Consider the following 17,554-nt stretch of genomic DNA (forward strand, 5'->3'; position numbering starts at 1 on the left):
AGGTCTTGATCTCAGGGTTGTGAGTTCAAGTGCCATCCGTGCTGTGTGTGAAGACTACTTAATGGGGAAAAAATAAGTAAATTAAAACCTCAGCATGTGTTGACTTTCTCAGGTGGCCTGGATGAGGCTCTCTATAATGTTATAGCCATGGCACGGGAACAAGAAATTCCTTTTGTGTTTGCTCTTGGAAGAAAAGCTCTAGGACGCTGTGTGAACAAGCTGGTTCCTGTTAGCGTAGTGGGAATCTTCAACTACTTTGGTGCTGAGGTAAGACTTAGAGGATGTACTCCCTCACTCCCTCCTGTTCCCCCTACTCTTGACACACACCTGTGTTACGGTTAAGCGTTTAAAGAAGTGAGATGATTCCCAGGGATGAGTGGGAAATTCTTGAGTCTTACATTTCCTTTTTTAGTGTTAAAACCATTTTTACAAATTAATCCAACAGTATTTTGGCTGTAAACACATTGGCTCCAATTTTTCCCACAGTGTTTTTTTTTTTCTTCTGGGTTCAATTTTGTAATATCTGAGAATTTATTTAACTGCTGGGTAAAGGTATCCAGTATTATACAATATAAAAGAATTTTGTTCTGCTTATATAATGGCTATATTTTGTGTTTCTTGGAGTCAAGAGAGAAAATCGTTCAATTGGAGAGGATTTTCTTTCAGAAAATGGAGTTCCTAACCAAATGTCAGAATAATTCTGCACTCATGATACTAATTTGCTAATAAAGCTTTGCCCGTAGGANGGCTGATAACTAATAAATAGAATAAAAGTTATTTATCTCCCATAATACTTATTAACTGATAACATTTTAAGACTTTTTTATGAAGTTGATTTTGAAGTATTTTGTAACACCATTCATGGACCATTTTCCTTCTTCCCAACCATACTATTTTTATATATTTAAATGTTTAATATTTAATGTTTCGATTTTATATANATATTTCTTCCAAAAGCCAAAACACTTTCTACATCTCATGGCATTTAATATAAGTAAGGTACCTTGCTTGAATCATTGGTGTCTCCCATCTTCCAGCCACACAGAAGTTTCCTTGAGAGCAGAATGGTGTTCCAGTGGTCTTTGTACTCTAGTGCCAGATACTAAAGGGTGCAGTTGTTTAATTGATAAACTTTGCAAGAACTTTTAGTATATCATGGAGCACTGGGTGGCTCAGTCGGTTAAGCGTTTGACTTTGGCTCAGGTCATGCTTTCACAGTTCGTGGGTTCAAGCCCCGTGTAGGGCTCTGTACTAACAGCTGGCTCAGAGCCCGGAGCCTGTTTCAGATTCTGTGTCTCCCTCTCTGACCCTCCCCTGTTCGTGCTGTCTCAGAAATAAATAAATTAATTTAAAAAAAAAAAACATTAAAAAAAAATCTTTTAGTATATCACAGTTAGTGACTAGTATTAAATCAAGAAATTTCCTCAGAGGGCCACCTGGGTGGCTCAGTCGGTTGGGCATCCAACTTCTACTCAGGCCATGATCTCACAGTCATGGGTTGAGCCCTCCATCAGGCTCTGTGCTGACAGCTCGAAGCCTGGAGCCTGCTTACGATTCTGTATCTCCCTCTCTCTGTCTCGCCCCCAGCTTGTGCTCTGTCTTTCAAAAATAAACAAACATTAAAGAGAAATTAAAATAAGAGAAATTTCCTCAGACTTGTGAGAATTATAGAAACAATATCTGAAAGTTAGAGTATTTTATAAAGTTCTACAGTGTTCATACCACTTGGATTTTGTGCTCTTTGAAAGTGATCCTAGAACAGTAGATATATTTTTTGTTTAAAATTTTTTATTTATTTATTTTGAGAGAGATGGAATGAGAGAGAACCCAGAGAGAGATGAAGTGAGAGAGAATCCCAAGCAGGCTCTGCACTGTCAGTACCGAGGCCAATGTGGGGCTCGAACTCATGAACTGTGAGATGATGACCTGAGCTGAAATCAAGAGCTAGATGCTTAACCGACTGAGCCACCCAGGTGCCCCTATTTATTGTTACTTATAGGAATGAAAAGCATAACAAAAAATGGACTAATAAAAATTCCTTTTTAGAGCCTGTTTAATAAGTTGGTAGAACTCACCGAGGAAGCCAGGAAAGCATACAAAGACATGGTTGCCGCAATGGAACAAGAGCAGGCTGAGGAGGCCTTAAAGAACGTGAAGAAGGTGCCGCACCACATGGGGCACTCTCGTAACCCCTCTGCAGCCAGCGCCATTTCTTTCTGCAGTGTTATTTCTGAACCCATCTCTGAAGTAAATGAAAAGGAATATGGTAAGTTGGTCCATATCATTTCAGGTGATTGAAATTTTGAAATAAATGCTACCTTTTGTTTTTATCTTTTGATTATTCACATTTTGGTTGGAATTTTGAATTAAGAAATTGCATTAAACCTGTCCATTAAAAATTAGGAGACGATTGGTGCTGAGACTTTCTGTGAGATCCTGTAATTTGGTCACATTTCCAGAATCTCCAAAGGGATTTAAAAGTGAAAATGTATCATACTTTGTGACCTGTAACTAAGTAAATTCTAGGAAGTTACATGCTGATATTGCTTTATTGAAGTTTTGTATTTACTAAGTAAACAAAAGACCTGAATATTATTGAATGTAAGCTTATAAAATCTAGACATAGGGCATTTGTTTTGAGTTAAATTTGATGGTAGTCAAAAAGAATATAGACGAAAACCCAGCTTTTGTGTGTGTTAAAGAACAAAAATTCAACTAAGTAAATTTAAAGGTCTAATCGGCTTTCCTAAGTGATTTGAGCATTGAGTGACATCCCGTGTAGCAAGTAGTGGGGAGCTCTGAGGAGCTGTACAAAATGGAAGGTTTTTATAGGAAGGTGGATGGTGCAAGTTTATTAGCAAAAGAAAAGAAAGGATCCTTCCTGCCAAGATCTAGCAAGGTCACCTTCCTTGAGGGGGATAGGCAGGGGGTCTTATTTAGGTGGATTGTCTCATCTTCCTGTTGGAGGTGGAGAGGGCCCTTGTGACAGATTACCTCACTGGTGCTGACCAAAAAACTCTTCAGACTTCTATCCTAGGGGAGGTTGAAACCGGAATTATGTTAGCTATGCAGCTCTGGTTTGGTAACTTGGCCTCAGTGATGCTGTTTTAGGCCTGTGGTTTTGTTTTCTTTTTAACGTGTGTAATGTTTAAAATAGCATTATTTACTGCACTGTACGTTTAGTAGTTTCTTTGCCTTGTTTCTGTAATACTTTGAACTCTTAAGTTCCCCACTTTTCATGATCTAGTTTCTAATTCAGTTCCCAATTTTTTTCTTTTTAATAATAGTATAGCTACCTCCTTCAACTTGACTCCTGGTTCTTCCTTCTTTTCTTTCTTTCTTTTTTATTTTTTAAATCTGTTTAGGAGTTTATTGAATAGCATGTTACCACCTAAAAGTTAACATTAAAAAAATGGGTCCTCATTTTTTTTTCTTTTTTTTCTCACACTCCCTTTGCTAGTTTCCCTGTCTGTAATTGTAGTTAAATGTTTGGGATGCTTCTGACAGAGTTCTAGGCCAGAGGCAGTGAACAGGTTACTGTGAGACTTTGGGAAACTTCAGATCAAGGTTAAGTTTACTGGCTTAGAGGCAGACATACATCTTTGGCTGAAGTGACACCAGTTGAAAATAAAGATGATAAAGTGCCAGTTTTGTAAATGAGATCCACTTCTGTCTGTATAGTCTGCAGATCTCAGAAGCAAACCCCAAGGTAAATTCATAAAGCTGTGGATTTGAGCAATTGACCGTGATCTTCATTTGGGCACATGAAAAGTTCTGAAAAGAACCTCTCTCCTCAAAGACTTAGGAGATGTTTTCAAAAAGCACCAAATTTAAAGTGTTCAAAGATTGAAGCCTTGGCTTTTTCACACTCTGCCTGGGGGACTGAGAAATAATTGTTTAATTTCTGAGCCTCAGATTTCTCTTTAGCGAAAAGGTGAGGGTTCGTCTAGGTCATCTATAAGGTTCCGCTCAAAGCTAAAATTCTATGAGCTGTTAAAGAAAAAACTTCAACCAAGTGTGTTTGAAGATCTAATTAATTTTATTAAATGACTCATGAATTGGGCAGTAGCCACCATCTAGCAGGTAGAGAGGCACTCTGAAGAGTTGTACATAATGGAAGGTTTTTATAGATGCAGGGAGGCAAGAAAGTTATTAGCAGAAAAAGATTTTCCAAAGGAGACTATTTGCTGGGGAAACATGCAAAGGGTCTTATCATGCAGATTACCTCATCTTTCTTTGGGGGATGGAGAGGACCCAGGTGATGGATGGAAAGGAAAATTTCCTGACTAAGGTTAAGGCTACATTTGTACAGGAGGTTGAGACTGCAGTTTGATTGGGAATTAAATTCCAGTTTGGGAAATCAGTCAAAGTGACACTATTTTGGGTCTGTGGTTGTCTTTTTTTTTCTTTTTTCTTTTTTCTTAAGTAGAGCTAATGTTTGAATCCTAAGGAAGAATTTAGACAGAATCTTAAAGATGAGCTGATTTATCAGGACACCAATAAAATGAGTGGAAATAACCACAGATAACATTGAGAAGAAAGTTTGAAGTTATTCTTTCTGTATCAGATGCATTCAGCAACAAATAGAAAACCCACTAGTGTGGCGTAAGAAGTTAGGATATATAAGTATTTTACAGTGTCATCAAAATCCCTAGCTCTTTCCTTCTTTCTTTTCTTCCATTCTCAATCTGTAGCTTTTTATTCTTGTGCTTATCATCTCATGTTCATAAGTAGCTGCTGTGGCTCTTGGCATTAGTAATCAAAAGCAGGAAGTTCAGGCAGTGGGTTCCTTTTATCAGTAAAGAAACCATTTTCAGAAGGCTTCTTTTGTTTCATTTGGCTAGAACTGATCTTGTGACTACTTTTAGCTCCAAGGGAGGCCACAGCAAGGGAGTATCTGGCAAAGGAGGGATGGGATAACCATGATAGTCTGAGAGCTATTTTAATTCATCCTCTAGAACTAGGCTCAAGTTCATCCCAAGTTTGGGGGTTCTTTTATCCAGCAGAAAATGGGGAATGAATGGGTAGATCACAAATAGCGTCGTTCATTTCTGGAAGATGGAGGATTTCTAAAATGTTCCCCCCACTCCCTGAGTGTAAAGAAAAAACAAAGCTTAGAAAAGGATGTTAGTCATTGATAGAATGGAAAACCTCCTGTGATAGTTCAGTCTTACTGCCCTTTGTGTACCCTTGTTTTCTTTGCTTATGTTTTCCTTCCACCTGCACTGAGTCTCAATTCTATCATATTTATTACATGGAACAAATAATTTTGAACATAAATCCCAACTAAGTTTTAAGTCTTTGATATAGGAACTTGGCACATAATGACCACTTGATATATAATAAATATCTCAATTCTTACTATGTGCTAGGCACTTTTGTAAGCATTTCATATTTATTAATATGTTCAGTTGTCTGAACATCCCTATGAAATAAGAGATAGTGTATTGCATTGTACAGAAGAGACTAAGATGAAGAGAGGTAAGTAACTTGCCAGTGCCATGCACCTGGTGAATCCGTCTCTAGAATCTGTTTTCTTAGCAGTGTGATTGTATTCCCTGTCTGTTGTAGGTGTTCTTAATAGGATAATATATATAGTAGGTTTTCAGTAACCACTTACGAGTGGAGGACAACCTCAATGCGTAGTCCATCTGTCATGAATTTCCTGCTCATTCTCTGCCATCACCCCTTCTTCTCTAGTTTCTTGACCTCATTTACTACTTCTTCTAAATATAACTATCTAAAGATGGGTAGTTTCCCTGTGAATACTGACTGAAAGGAGAAATACACACACTTCGTCTTCTGACAAATCCACTAGTGATTTGAAGGTTTAAAAGACAATTTAACAAAGACCCAGTAAACAAAACAGGAAAGCATAGAAGGGATTAATAAGCAGAGAAGAGCTCTATTGAGTGAATTCTTCTACAATAATTCAGAAGCAGGGTAGATTTGGATTAGTACCATTTCCAGGTTTGTTGAGATCTTTGGTTCTGCATTTAACTTGCTTCCTGGTCCTTTCATCAAAAGGGGACTTCTAGAGGTTCTGTTCTAGATTTAGACTGTCCCCCTCCCCACTCCAATCAGATTTCTCCTGTCCCTTGGATAATGATGGCACTTCTTACTCTTCTGTTTCACCATGTTGTATTCATGTGTTTGTGGCTCTCATCACTTGTTGATCAAGCTTCATCTATTACTTTAAGGTGGGAGCATAGGCCCTCCCTCCCCAGTGGATATGTGATCTATGTGGCTTTTTAATTGTTGTGACAAATCTCTTGATGGCTAATAGCAGAATCCTTTGTCTCTGCTTCTAAGGTCATATCTCTCCCTTTCCTTTCCCAAGGACTCATGTGGGCTTTCAGCTCACCTGCCTCAGTAGATGAAGGCCCAAGATTGATCCTGGAGGGAGGTCAGCCTAACTTAGTATCCTGACCTCCTTCCTTCTTCCTGTTCCTTGACTAACGGTCAAGGAAGAGGTGGAACTTTTTCCAAGACCCAAGTGAATGCTTAAACTTTGGAAGGAGGAAAAAAAACTGTTAGAAGGAATTACAAAAGTGCATCTAAAATTTCAGAAAGATTTTATGCCTTTTTAAAGTTTTGGGGAGGGCATAATTAATTATATGTGTGGCATTTTTCATTTAATAAGCTTTTTTGCCTCCAGCACTTACTGTATGCCAAACATGGGACACCGAGATGAGTGGGAGTGGGAAGGAGGAAGGTAGAGGTGGGGCACAGCACACACACAGTAAGTGCTTTGGAACTGTATGCAAAAAGTGCTGTGGGAATTCAGGTTAGTGAAGAGTCAGGAAAGATTTTAGAAAAGAATTGACATTTAAGGATGATTTTCAAGGATGAGTGGGAGTCTGAAGGGTAAAGGAGGAAAACCTCTTCAATGAAAAGAACAACTTATGCAAAACAAGGAATTGTAAACAGAAGTTATGACTTTGGGACCAGTGAGAATTGAGAGTGACCTCAAGCATAGAATGCATGAGCGAGGGTTGTAATGAATAGGACCAGAAAGTCAGGTAAGGGTCAGTTCATGGAGGGCTGTGATTATGTCAAGCTAAGATGTTTGAATCTTCTCCTAGGGTAATAGAAAACCAGTTAGACAGTGATGTGCCCAATTCACAAAACCAATTATGTTTATATGTAGATGTATAGTAAGATAAAGAAGTCTTGATCTAAGGCAATAGTGACCAAATTTAGTAGTTTTTGAGTTAGAAGTGATATGATGTAATTACAAGTTCAGCGGAATAAAGGGATATAGTAAGGGCAAAAGATAGGGTTTCAAGGATTACTGTGTTTTCTTCTGCTTTGATACTATGAAAATGATAATGTAATTAAGAATGAGAATATAAGAGGAGGAATAGATTTTTTTTTCATGAGGTAAGAGAGTGGAAAGGACCTATTCCAAATTTGAATTAACTACAGGAAAGAAAGGTATTTTTCCCAAATCATGTGCTCTGACTTCAGGTACCCCAAATATGGTCTTTATCAGTATATAGTTGATAGGTGACAATCACGTTCACTATATTAGTATGAATAAACTTGCTTTCATCACTGCAGTTTGATCATTATGCTTAACTGCAAATAGCAGCTATAATGCAAATAGAAGGGGGCTATTTGTTTTTAAAAAGGTAAAAATAAATAAGTGGTACTGTATCAACAAAAAACTAAAAAGTTTCCATACAGCAGAGGGAATCAACAAAATGAAAAGGCAACCTACTGAATGGGAGAGAATGCTTTCAAATCATGTGTCTGATAAGGGGTTGATATCCAAAATGTATACAGACCTCAGTGAAAAACCAACAATCCAATTAAAAAATGAACAGAGGATCTGAATAGACATTTTCCCAGAGAAGACACAGATGACCAACATAAAAAGGTGTTCAGTGTCACTAATCACCAGGGAAATGCAAATTGAAACTACAAGATATGTATACCACCTGACAACTGTTAAAATGTTTATTGTCAAAAAGACAAAAAAAAAAAAAAGACAGATATTGGCAAAGATGTAGAGAAAAGAGAATCCTTGTACACCATGAGAATATAAATTGATGCAGCCACTACAGAAAACAGTATGGAGGTTCCTTAAAAAAATTAAAAATAGAAATATATGAGCAGTCCATCTTCTGGGTATATACCCAAAGGCAGTGAAATCATTATCTCAAAGATATACCTATACTCCGATGTTTATTTCATCACTATTCATAGTAGCCAAGATATGGAAACACCTAAGTGCCCATCAGTGGATGAATGGATAAAAAAGACGGAGTGTGTGTGTTATATGTGTATGTGGGTACCAGAGTTTTAGGGTAGGTGAAATCGTGACGGGTGTAAAAAGGTACAGACTTCCTGTTATACAATTGATACATGGGATATAACATAAAACATGGTGACTTAATTGATAATACTGTTTATATATTTGAAAATTGCTATAAAGTAAATCTTAAAATCCTCATCCCAGGGAAAAAATACTTTTTGGTGACTATGTGGTAACAAATGTTGACTTGTTAAGGTAATCATTTTCCAATATATATAAATACCAAATTATTGTACAACTGAAATTAATGTTATATGTCCATTATACCTAAATATTAAAAAATGAAAGAAAAAAATAGACACAGAAAAAAAGGGTAAGAGAGCTGTCTTTCGTCTCCTCATTCTTTGTATGTTTTTTCCTTTAAATTGACTTCTTGTCATTAAAAATAATTTGGGCTATTACCACTGCAGTAACACTTCGTTTTTTAGCTGCCAAATTCACTTGGTAAGCCCAGCAGCATATAATCTAAAACACATTTTCACAAACATTTCACATGGATGGCTTCTTTGCTTATAAATGGAAACATAAGTCCCATTGCAGGTTAAGACAGCTCTCCGATAACTTAGGGTAGGAGCATGACAAACTTTAGGAGCACCTAGGTGGCTCAGTCAGTTAACTGTCCAACTTTGGCTTAGGTCATGATCTCATGGTCTGTAGGTTCAAGTCCCATGTCAGGCTCTGTGTTGACAGCTAAAAGCCTGGAGCCTGCTTCAGATTCTGTGTGTGTGTCTCTCAGCCCCTCTCCTGCTCTTGCTCTCTCTGTCTCTCTCAAGAATAAATAAACATTAAAAAACATTTAAAAGGAAGAACTATTTCTACTGGATATCTAGGCTGTGCCATCTGTGACTTGTGGATCATTGGGCCCAGTACACCTCTAGGCCAAAAAAAAAAAAAAAAAAAAAGGCAATTCATGATTTTCATGAATATATGGATTTTATGTATAAACATCAATCAGCTCCTATTGGTATAAGGTCTTATGCATCTGATGCATTGATACACTTTTGCCTCCTTGTTTCTTTATCTTAAAAGTATATTTTTGAGAATTGTTTTCCTTTATAACATTTAAACCAGTATTAGAATAAACTAAGATTTTCGTTTTTCCAACCAGTTGGTGAGCCAACAAATTCCTGTAGTTTGTTCTTTCCTCTTTTAAGAGTTTCATGATTCTGAAACCATGTTCTGGTTTGTAAAAAATCTGTTTGATATCTACAGAAACAAATTGGAGAAACATGGTGGAAACTTCAGATGGACTAGAAACATCAGAAAATGAGAGAGAGGTTTCCTCTAAGCATAGCACCTCTGAAAAGCCCAGTAAACTTCAATTTGACACAGCCCCTGTGGGTAAGCAGTCATCATCACTGGCTACAGGCGGTACTACCTCAGCTACCAACCCTGGGAAACCAGCAGTGAGCGATAAAGAGGAAGTGAAGCCAGATGACCTGGAGTGGGCCTCCCAGCAGAGTACAGAGACCGGTTCTTTGGATGGGAGTTGCCGAGATCTTTTGAATTCCTCCATCACCAGCACCACCAGCACTCTTGTACCTGGCATGCTTGAAGAAGAGGATGATGAAGACGAGGAGGAGGAGGAAGATTATACTCATGAACCCATATCTGTAGAAGTACAGCTCAATAGTAGAATTGAGTCTTGGGTGTCTGAGACCCAGAGAACAATGGAGACTCTTCAGCTTGGAAAAACCCTTAATGGTTCTGAGGAAGACAATGCAGAGCAAAGTGGAGAAGAAGAGACAGAGGCGCCTGAAGTTCTAGAACCAGGGATAGAAGGTGAGGCCTGGACTACCGACAACCAAGCAGGTCAGGAGCAGCAGAAGAAGCCTAGCAGCTGCAGCTCACTGAACAACGAGCCCTCTGATCTTAATTATACACCCCCAAGTCTATAACTCAGGAAATGTCCGCTGTTTCCAACTGTGTAAGGGTTGCAGCCATTATCTTTTATGCTTCATGTCAACATTTTGCACTGTCCAGTACATAATATATGTATTTAATTTCTGACATTTTTGTAGCTGTCTTTTCCTTGTTTTATTATAATCTAGCTTAGCTTTTAATTAGCATCTAGGTGTCTTTCTAAGAGCTGTGTGGAAATTCAGAATTGTTTGAGCTTATTTTGTTATGGAAAGTAATGATTAAAAATAGAAGACAACTAGGTTTTTATTAAAAAGTAAATTTAAAATGCCTCCTTTGAGTCATTTTGAAAGTTAAAGATCAAGATTCTAAGGCTAGGAGCAGTTACCAGTGTTTGCTTCAAGACTATGCCTCCGTCACTCTAATTTGATCAGAAGTTGTTTGGGCTTCTTTAAAAAATAATCAGACAGAGGTAGATTTGGAAAACTCAAAAAAAAAAAAGGCAGAGGGTAACTAAGTCCACAAGTGTTTTGTGTTAAAAATTGATGTAACTTTTCTTTGGTCCACAGATGCTTATTTCAGAAGCCATTGATCATTGTAATCAATTAAAGTTGGGATGGGCTAAAACAGACCCTCCAATACTTAGGCTAGCAGAGGAGCCACCACAATACATTGGAGCTGGCCTTACTTGTGGAAAGTGATAGACGTCTTTAATAGTGAAAAGTCACCCACGATAGGACCTTCCAGGTTCTGTCTCCTATTTACTTCTTACTTACCTCAGGAATGCTCTTGTACATATTCGTATTTACATCAAGTTAGGCAGATTGTGGCAGATGAATAACTGTAACCGATCCTATGACTGTAGCACTTATGTGTAAACTATTCTGACACAAAGTCTTATATTGGTGTGTTCTCTTGCATGCTTCTGATTTGGGACCCTCTAGATTTGCTGTCTGCATTTGATTAGGTATCCAGATTTGTCCTGAGTGAAAAGCCATTTCACCTTTAAAAAACAAACAAACAAACAAACAAACATATTTTGTCCCAGCCCTGAGCACCTGCCGTGTAACACCGACCATAGTTGCTGATAGGAGGTCAGGGAAAGGAGCTTCACACAACTTATAACGTATATCCTGATAATCAAGGCTTGGAAAGGGAAGTTTTGAAGAAGAGAGAAAGTTGTTCTAATTGTGCTGAAACTATAAGATAATTTACAGGACACAGATCTAGGCAGGTGTTAATTCTTGATCACTATTACTTATCTCTGCCCTTCTCCAGGAATGTGTATATTTGCTTGGGAGAATTTAAACTTGCTGAGCTAAATGTTTTATTTGCTGGTCAATCACCTGGTGGTGACCTCTACAAGTGCATGTAGTGTTGGGAGAATTATAGATTACCTATTTTTCTCTCTTCCCTCCATCCTCTTCCCCCGTCCCCAGCTTCCAGCTGACCACGCACACACACACACACACAAGCACACAGGCGCCAGCTTTACGCTTAGGAGCTCCCACAAGCAGGCACACAACTGAGGAGGAAGGGGTATTTTCCCTGCTCTGGTTTCATGGGGTGGGGCTTTGCCTCACAGAGGCAGGAGAGAAGAATTGGGCAGGTTTTCTACTGAACTCATTGGGACTACTGCACTAGTTTTTTCATGCTGGCATTTGATACTAGAGAGATCAGATTCTTGGGTGATGATTTAGTATTTGTGCATTGTGAAAGTTTAGGAGCATTGCTGTATAGAAAATGTCAGTCTGTCAACTTTATTAGTGTGCTAAAAGGGGACATTATTGTACTGTCCTGTCTAAACTGTTCTTCAGTATGGACTCCTTAGGCACATAGTATTTAGTTCTTGAAGGAACACAGCATGTAAGGAATGAAGCCTCCGAAATAGTAATCATGGATGTAGATGTGGCAGATCTTACTGTGTCTACACATTTGGAATTGTTAGTTGGTTTAAAGAAATGATAGAGATTTTGAACTACTGACAATCTTAAAAGTGAATTTAAAAACTTTTCATACTTTTTATGGTGTAAATTTCCTTTGCTTGGTGTCAGTGATTCAGATGACTCTTGATCTTGAGGTATTGGCTTTTCAAAGGTTTCTAATATTTTATATCTCTTCTGAATGAAAATTGTCCTTTTACATTTTTGACATTTATATCAAAAGAGAAGTTGAGGAAATCTCCAGAACACCAGTAACTTTTAAATTTACTATAGACTTCAGAAGTGTTCGAGTCTGTGTTCAATAACCGCTCTTGCACGTGCAGGATCTTCTCCCAGCAAACCCAAGGGACCACAGCCTTTTTTTATACGGGACAGGCCACCTCTAGAGGACTACCCAAAATTTATTAAAGGAGATGCTACTGTGTCGAAAGTATGCTTAAATAAGTATTAATAATGTCTTTATAATTTGTTTCCTTTAGATAAATTCTGGAATTTGTATATTCTATACAGGAGGAGGTGGGAAAATAGGAAAGTGGAGTTTTTTTGTTTTTTGCTTGGAACTGGGAGTGGGTGCCTCTTCGGAGACCTAATGGTAAGAGTAGGGTCCATCATCACAAGAAATGAAAACCATAGTGATTTTTTTTCTGTGTAGAGTTTGTTTTATGGCAATAATTAATGTTAGGTTTCTATTTCAGTATATAAGTATATGAATTATAATATGAATTGCACTCCCAGAACTAGATTTCTGCTTCAGTAGGATTGTTTGCTGTGAAGATTACTTCTCAAAAGACAGATGTTCACACTAGCTTAATTTTGGTTTAAATATGTTTGTAAATGATGTAATATATTTCTTTTGACTAAACATGGGAAAAATAATGTGTGTTATACATTGAAAAGTTTTTAAAGGCTTTGATTGGAGGTCATTTTTGCAGAGAGTGTATTTTATATGCTTCCAGTATTTGGAAAAGAATTAGTCAAAAGGAATTCACATAGTTTAAGTATTGAAAAATTAATATTCAAATAATGTACTTGTCTGATTTCTTAATAAGCTGGGGGAAGTGGGTGGGGTGGGTATCGTAATGTACAAATGAGTAGTGAATTCTACATTCATTTTTCAACTCTTTAACATTAAACTGTTAAATCTTAACACATTGTTACTTTAATATATGTATAAAGAAGTATTACTGTTTGTAAAGCTGCTGTTTGCTTTAAAAAAACAACAAACCTGTCATTTAAATATTTCCTGTGCGTTGTGCCAACAGGTTAAAACATTAACTTATTCCATTTAAAACCATAATCATTTTTTGCTTTTAAAATTTTTCTGTGATATAATTTATTTAAAGACATCTTCCTCCTCCTTTGCCCCTTCCACTCTTTATACACATCACAGGATCAGCCAAACTGTTTACCTAATCTGGAATCTGAATCTTAATGATAAAAGTTTAAACTTTGTTGGCACAACACACCTTAAAGTATTTGTGTTATTTTGTAATTTAATTTCTAAATATACCACGGGTTTATAATTTAATGTCTTAATTGTAATGCTCTAATAAAAAAAATAGCAAAATTAGTGAATTATAACATGAAAAGATTTTCATCTTGTTCTTTTGTTGTTTGAAGGATAATTGTTATATCACATTTTAGGGGTAATAACAGCTTTTTTTTGCACTATGTAAATACTAGTGGAGATTCTTCCGTAACTAATAAATGATTATTGAAATGTAGTCTTTCATTTCAGAATAGGTACTTAAGGAATTCATGACTTGCCCAACTTACAGGATAGAGAAAAAAAGAGTCATAGCACTGCTTAGTGCCCTCATGTATTTGCCAGAGAAGGTTGTAAAATCTGCAGGAGGAAGTCACTAGTAAAAATTTCCTTTTGGGAAGGTTGGTATAAGCTGTGGCACAGGCCAAGGCATCTACAGAGACCATCCTGGTGTTAGAAGAGAAATCCTACAGATTTCTTCTCCTTTTTATGCTAATTACTCTGTGGCAGGCACTGTCCTAAGCCATTTCCCAGTATTAACTCATTGAATCTTCACTGCAGCCCTATGAGGAAATGCTAGTTTTCACTTTTTAAATGATGAAACCGTTATGGAGATGATGAGGAACTTGTCCAAGATCCCATGGCTGGTAAACGGCAGAACTGGGATTCAGACTCATTCCATGTTGAAGGCTGCCCTTTTACTCACTGTGCTTTGTTGTTCCTTAGCACAAAGTGCTCAGAGTTGCAAACCAAACTGTGTTTTCCTCACCTTTGTCAGGCATCTTCTGGAATATGAAATGTGCCAGGACTGAACTGCTTTTCTCAGAGACGAGATTTATTGAGTCTCACCTGATCACTTTCCCAAGAGTGGTCCCTTGTCACTATGTCACCTTGAAATGTATGGAATCCAAAGAGTAGACCCATGTGTTAGAAAATAGGATCACTAATTTTCCTAATGAAATGGATTTTTGCTGATCACAAAGAGAAAGGAGGGGCGTCTCATCAGCTGTATCAGAATATTTCCTTTTTTGGACCACCATTTGTATCATTCCCAATTGTTCTTTTCCTAGCAGCGATCAGTTTTTCTTGAACTGACCAGAAGAGGGTGTGCATGGCACCTGAAAAGTCAAAGGCTACCCAGTAAAACTAATCATTGTTTAAAATGAGGAGAGAAGGAAGAGAAGTATCCTGAACAATGGGCCTTGCCATAAAGAGTGCTTAGTTCTAAGGCTACACTCAGAATTCCAGAATCCTACATTGCATTTTAGAAAGAGAACATGGTCGGGGCGCCTGGGTGGCTTAGTCGGTTAAGCGTCCGACTTTCGCTTAGGTCATGATCTCGCGGTTCGTGGGTTCGAGCCCCGCATCGGGCTCTGTGCTGACTGCCAGCTCAGAGCCTGGAGCCTGTTTCAGTCTGTGACTCCCTCTCTCTCTGACCCTCCTCTGCTCACGCTCTCTCTCCTAGAAATAAATAAAAAATATTAAAAAAAAAAAAAAAGAAAGAGAACATGGTCAAGACATTTAGCTCATGGGATCAGCTGTTAGGTCTTTTGACATTTCTAAATTATCTTGGCAATTCAATTAATATTTTAGTTTCACGTGGGTTCTTTTGATGTTACATGTATGAAATAAGGCATGTGGCTAATTGGATAATAGTTACCAATGGCAGCCTCGTGGAATATAGGGCCAAAGCATGCTCTGCTAGATCTTTCACAGTGCAGGGTTTAGAAAGATGGGAGCTATTCCAGTTCTGGACCAAGTCTCAATCCCTGTATTTCTTCTCACTCCACTCCCCATTACACTGAGTAATTCATTGGCAACCCTATGGCAAACAGACCTTTACTCTTGCAGAAATGGGTTTACTCAACTGCCTGTATCCAGAGTTTCAGTCTGGAAGCAGGGTTAGAGCAAGGAGGATACTGCATTGCATGAAATGTGGGTCTCCTACCTGAGCATCGTGTTCTTTAGCTTAGTACTGAGGAACCAAAGACGGGGTGGAATTGTATGTTGCTGAGCTATGGGTGGGAACCTGGAATGGTATAGTTTTTCTTTTTTAGGAATGAGTGCTTCCTTTTCTTGGAGGTGCCAAAGCTTGGCCATGGTCTTGAATTACCCAGAGGGAACAGGTAATAACCACAGCCTTACAGTGGGACTCTGATTTCAGGGTGTTGATTGCACCCTTATTTACTTGGAGAACAGAGAAGTGAGGAAAAGTGGTACCTACTTAGACATGTACAGATTCCCTAGGTTATCTTTGCTTCTTGGTCTTCTCTGTTTACCTCGGTTGGAGCACTTGCGTTGCAAACGCTTAGCTTGAGAATAGGATAATGAATTGATATTTAAGCAATTTTGTTACCTGTGGTTAAAGATAAATGAGAGAAAAGTTTGAAAATTACTGGCTTCTCAATTACAGGAGAAATATCAGAGGTCATCATCCCTGTCACTGTTCTTCCTTGCTCTCCCTTTCCTAGAACCAGTGTTGCAAGGCAAATGATGAGTTTCTGAAATGCACCTTCGTAGTGAAGCCTCAGGGGAGTCAGGGACTACCCTATCCAAAAGTATACCCTCTTCATCACTTTCTTTCTCAACCCCCTTTTTAAAAATTCCATTTACATTTACTACATTTCAACTGCCTATAGATTTTATTCATCTTGTCTCTCTCCCCTACTAAGCTCTGTGTCTTTGGATTATTTTCCTGCTTTATCCTCAGTGCCTAATACAATGCCTGGCACAAAACAGGCACTCAGTAAATCTCTGTTGAATGCATAAATAAAGGCTTAAGTAAGTAAATCAGCATTGGCAATGCAGTCATATTCTGAAGCATTTACCCTCCCACATACTGACTTGTGACTACTATTTTTTTGTTTGTTTGTTTGTTTGTTTTACTTTGGTTAGAGGAAAAACTAACCCGAATCTCAAATAGAAAAAGCCTCACCCTAGAATAATGGGCTCCTCGAGTTACTCTGTATTTAATGTCCCTATATTGCTTATAGCTGAAAACATGGTAAATTTAGTGACTACAATTTCCATATTATGGGAGGTGACAGGTATATAAGACATTTCTATGAGATTAACCAGGAAGGGAGCAAAAATGCACAAGCGACTTCCAGTGTATCTTTTAAGCCCTGTGATCAGTACATGAGAATGTGGCATATTACTCTTGATACTCTTGTATGTTTGAGATATGAGGATAACTAAAAGAAACAGGCCAACTAAAGTGAAGCCATTTTTTGTTCTGTAAATGAGTTTTAAACTTGGCACCAAATCTCACTTTGGTATCTTAACAAAGAAAATTAGTCATAGAAATGCAACCGGAAGTCACGCTTGAACCGTATCTTGATTGATGTAGTAGCAAAGAGTTATGATTTGTTAGATAGCCAGCAGCTACAGATTGTGTCTTCTTTCCATGAACTAGAAACTGTCTCCCCACATCCTTCACCTGGCCTAACCCTCTCCCCAGTAATAAGAAATACGTCTCGCACCTGTGCCTCTCCCATCTGCTCTCTGGTTGGAGCAAGGTGCTTTAATCTTCATAGGAAGATTGAAGATTGTGTTGGCAACCCACTTATCTGGTTTCCTTAGCAACCAGAACACAGTGTTTAAAGTGATAGCATCCCTTGCTCAGAATAGAAATTGAGTAAGCCTGATCATGATACCCTGGTCTGCTTTACCTCTTCAAAGACTCTTCTTCATCTGGCTATTCATGGTAGCCAGCCTTTAAAAGGATAACTACCTGGAACGTAATCAGTAAAAAAGCTCTGGACCTATATATAGAGCCCGCTCGACCCTTGTCAGTTACGGTGACCCTTAACTCCAACCTGGAAATAGTGAGCAAACTGTCTCCTTTAATTCAAGAATTTTGGAACATTTTTTCATGTCCTTGTAACTTTTGCAGTAATTTAGGTATGCTGCCGCCAATTTCCATGAAATCTGAACAGGAATCAA

The 17,554-nt window shown here is 38.1% G+C and overlaps 1 protein-coding gene and 1 long non-coding RNA gene across 3 annotated transcripts in view; one reads left to right on the forward strand and one right to left on the reverse strand.

Moving 5' to 3' along the window:
- SECISBP2L (SECIS binding protein 2 like) overlaps positions 1-10,330 on the forward strand; it is a 66,694-nt gene extending 56,364 nt beyond the window's left edge. The window contains exons 16-18 of the mRNA XM_077764451.1: positions 113-267; positions 2,047-2,266; positions 9,533-10,330. Coding sequence (XP_077620577.1) covers positions 113-267; positions 2,047-2,266; positions 9,533-10,218 — 1,061 coding nt within the window. The 3' untranslated portion in view covers positions 10,219-10,330. The remainder of the gene's footprint in view (positions 1-112; positions 268-2,046; positions 2,267-9,532) is intronic.
- Positions 1-17,156, reverse strand: part of LOC144231858 (uncharacterized) — a 53,624-nt gene extending 36,468 nt beyond the window's left edge. Inside the window, exons 1-3 of one of the 2 annotated variants that reach the window (XR_013335214.1) lie at positions 17,092-17,156; positions 15,834-15,965; positions 2,076-2,242 (exon numbers count right to left, since the gene is read on the reverse strand). This is a non-coding gene — a long non-coding RNA (uncharacterized LOC144231858). The remainder of the gene's footprint in view (positions 1-2,075; positions 2,243-15,833; positions 15,966-17,091) is intronic. The other variant, XR_013335213.1, reaches the window with a different exon arrangement.
- Positions 17,157-17,554: the final 398 nt, after the last annotated feature.

The sequence above is a fragment of the Crocuta crocuta genome, unplaced genomic scaffold (assembly GCF_008692635.1).
Source record: "Crocuta crocuta isolate KB4526 unplaced genomic scaffold, BGI_CrCroc_1.0 scaffold102, whole genome shotgun sequence".
In the NCBI taxonomy this organism is placed as follows: Eukaryota; Metazoa; Chordata; class Mammalia; order Carnivora; family Hyaenidae; genus Crocuta; species Crocuta crocuta.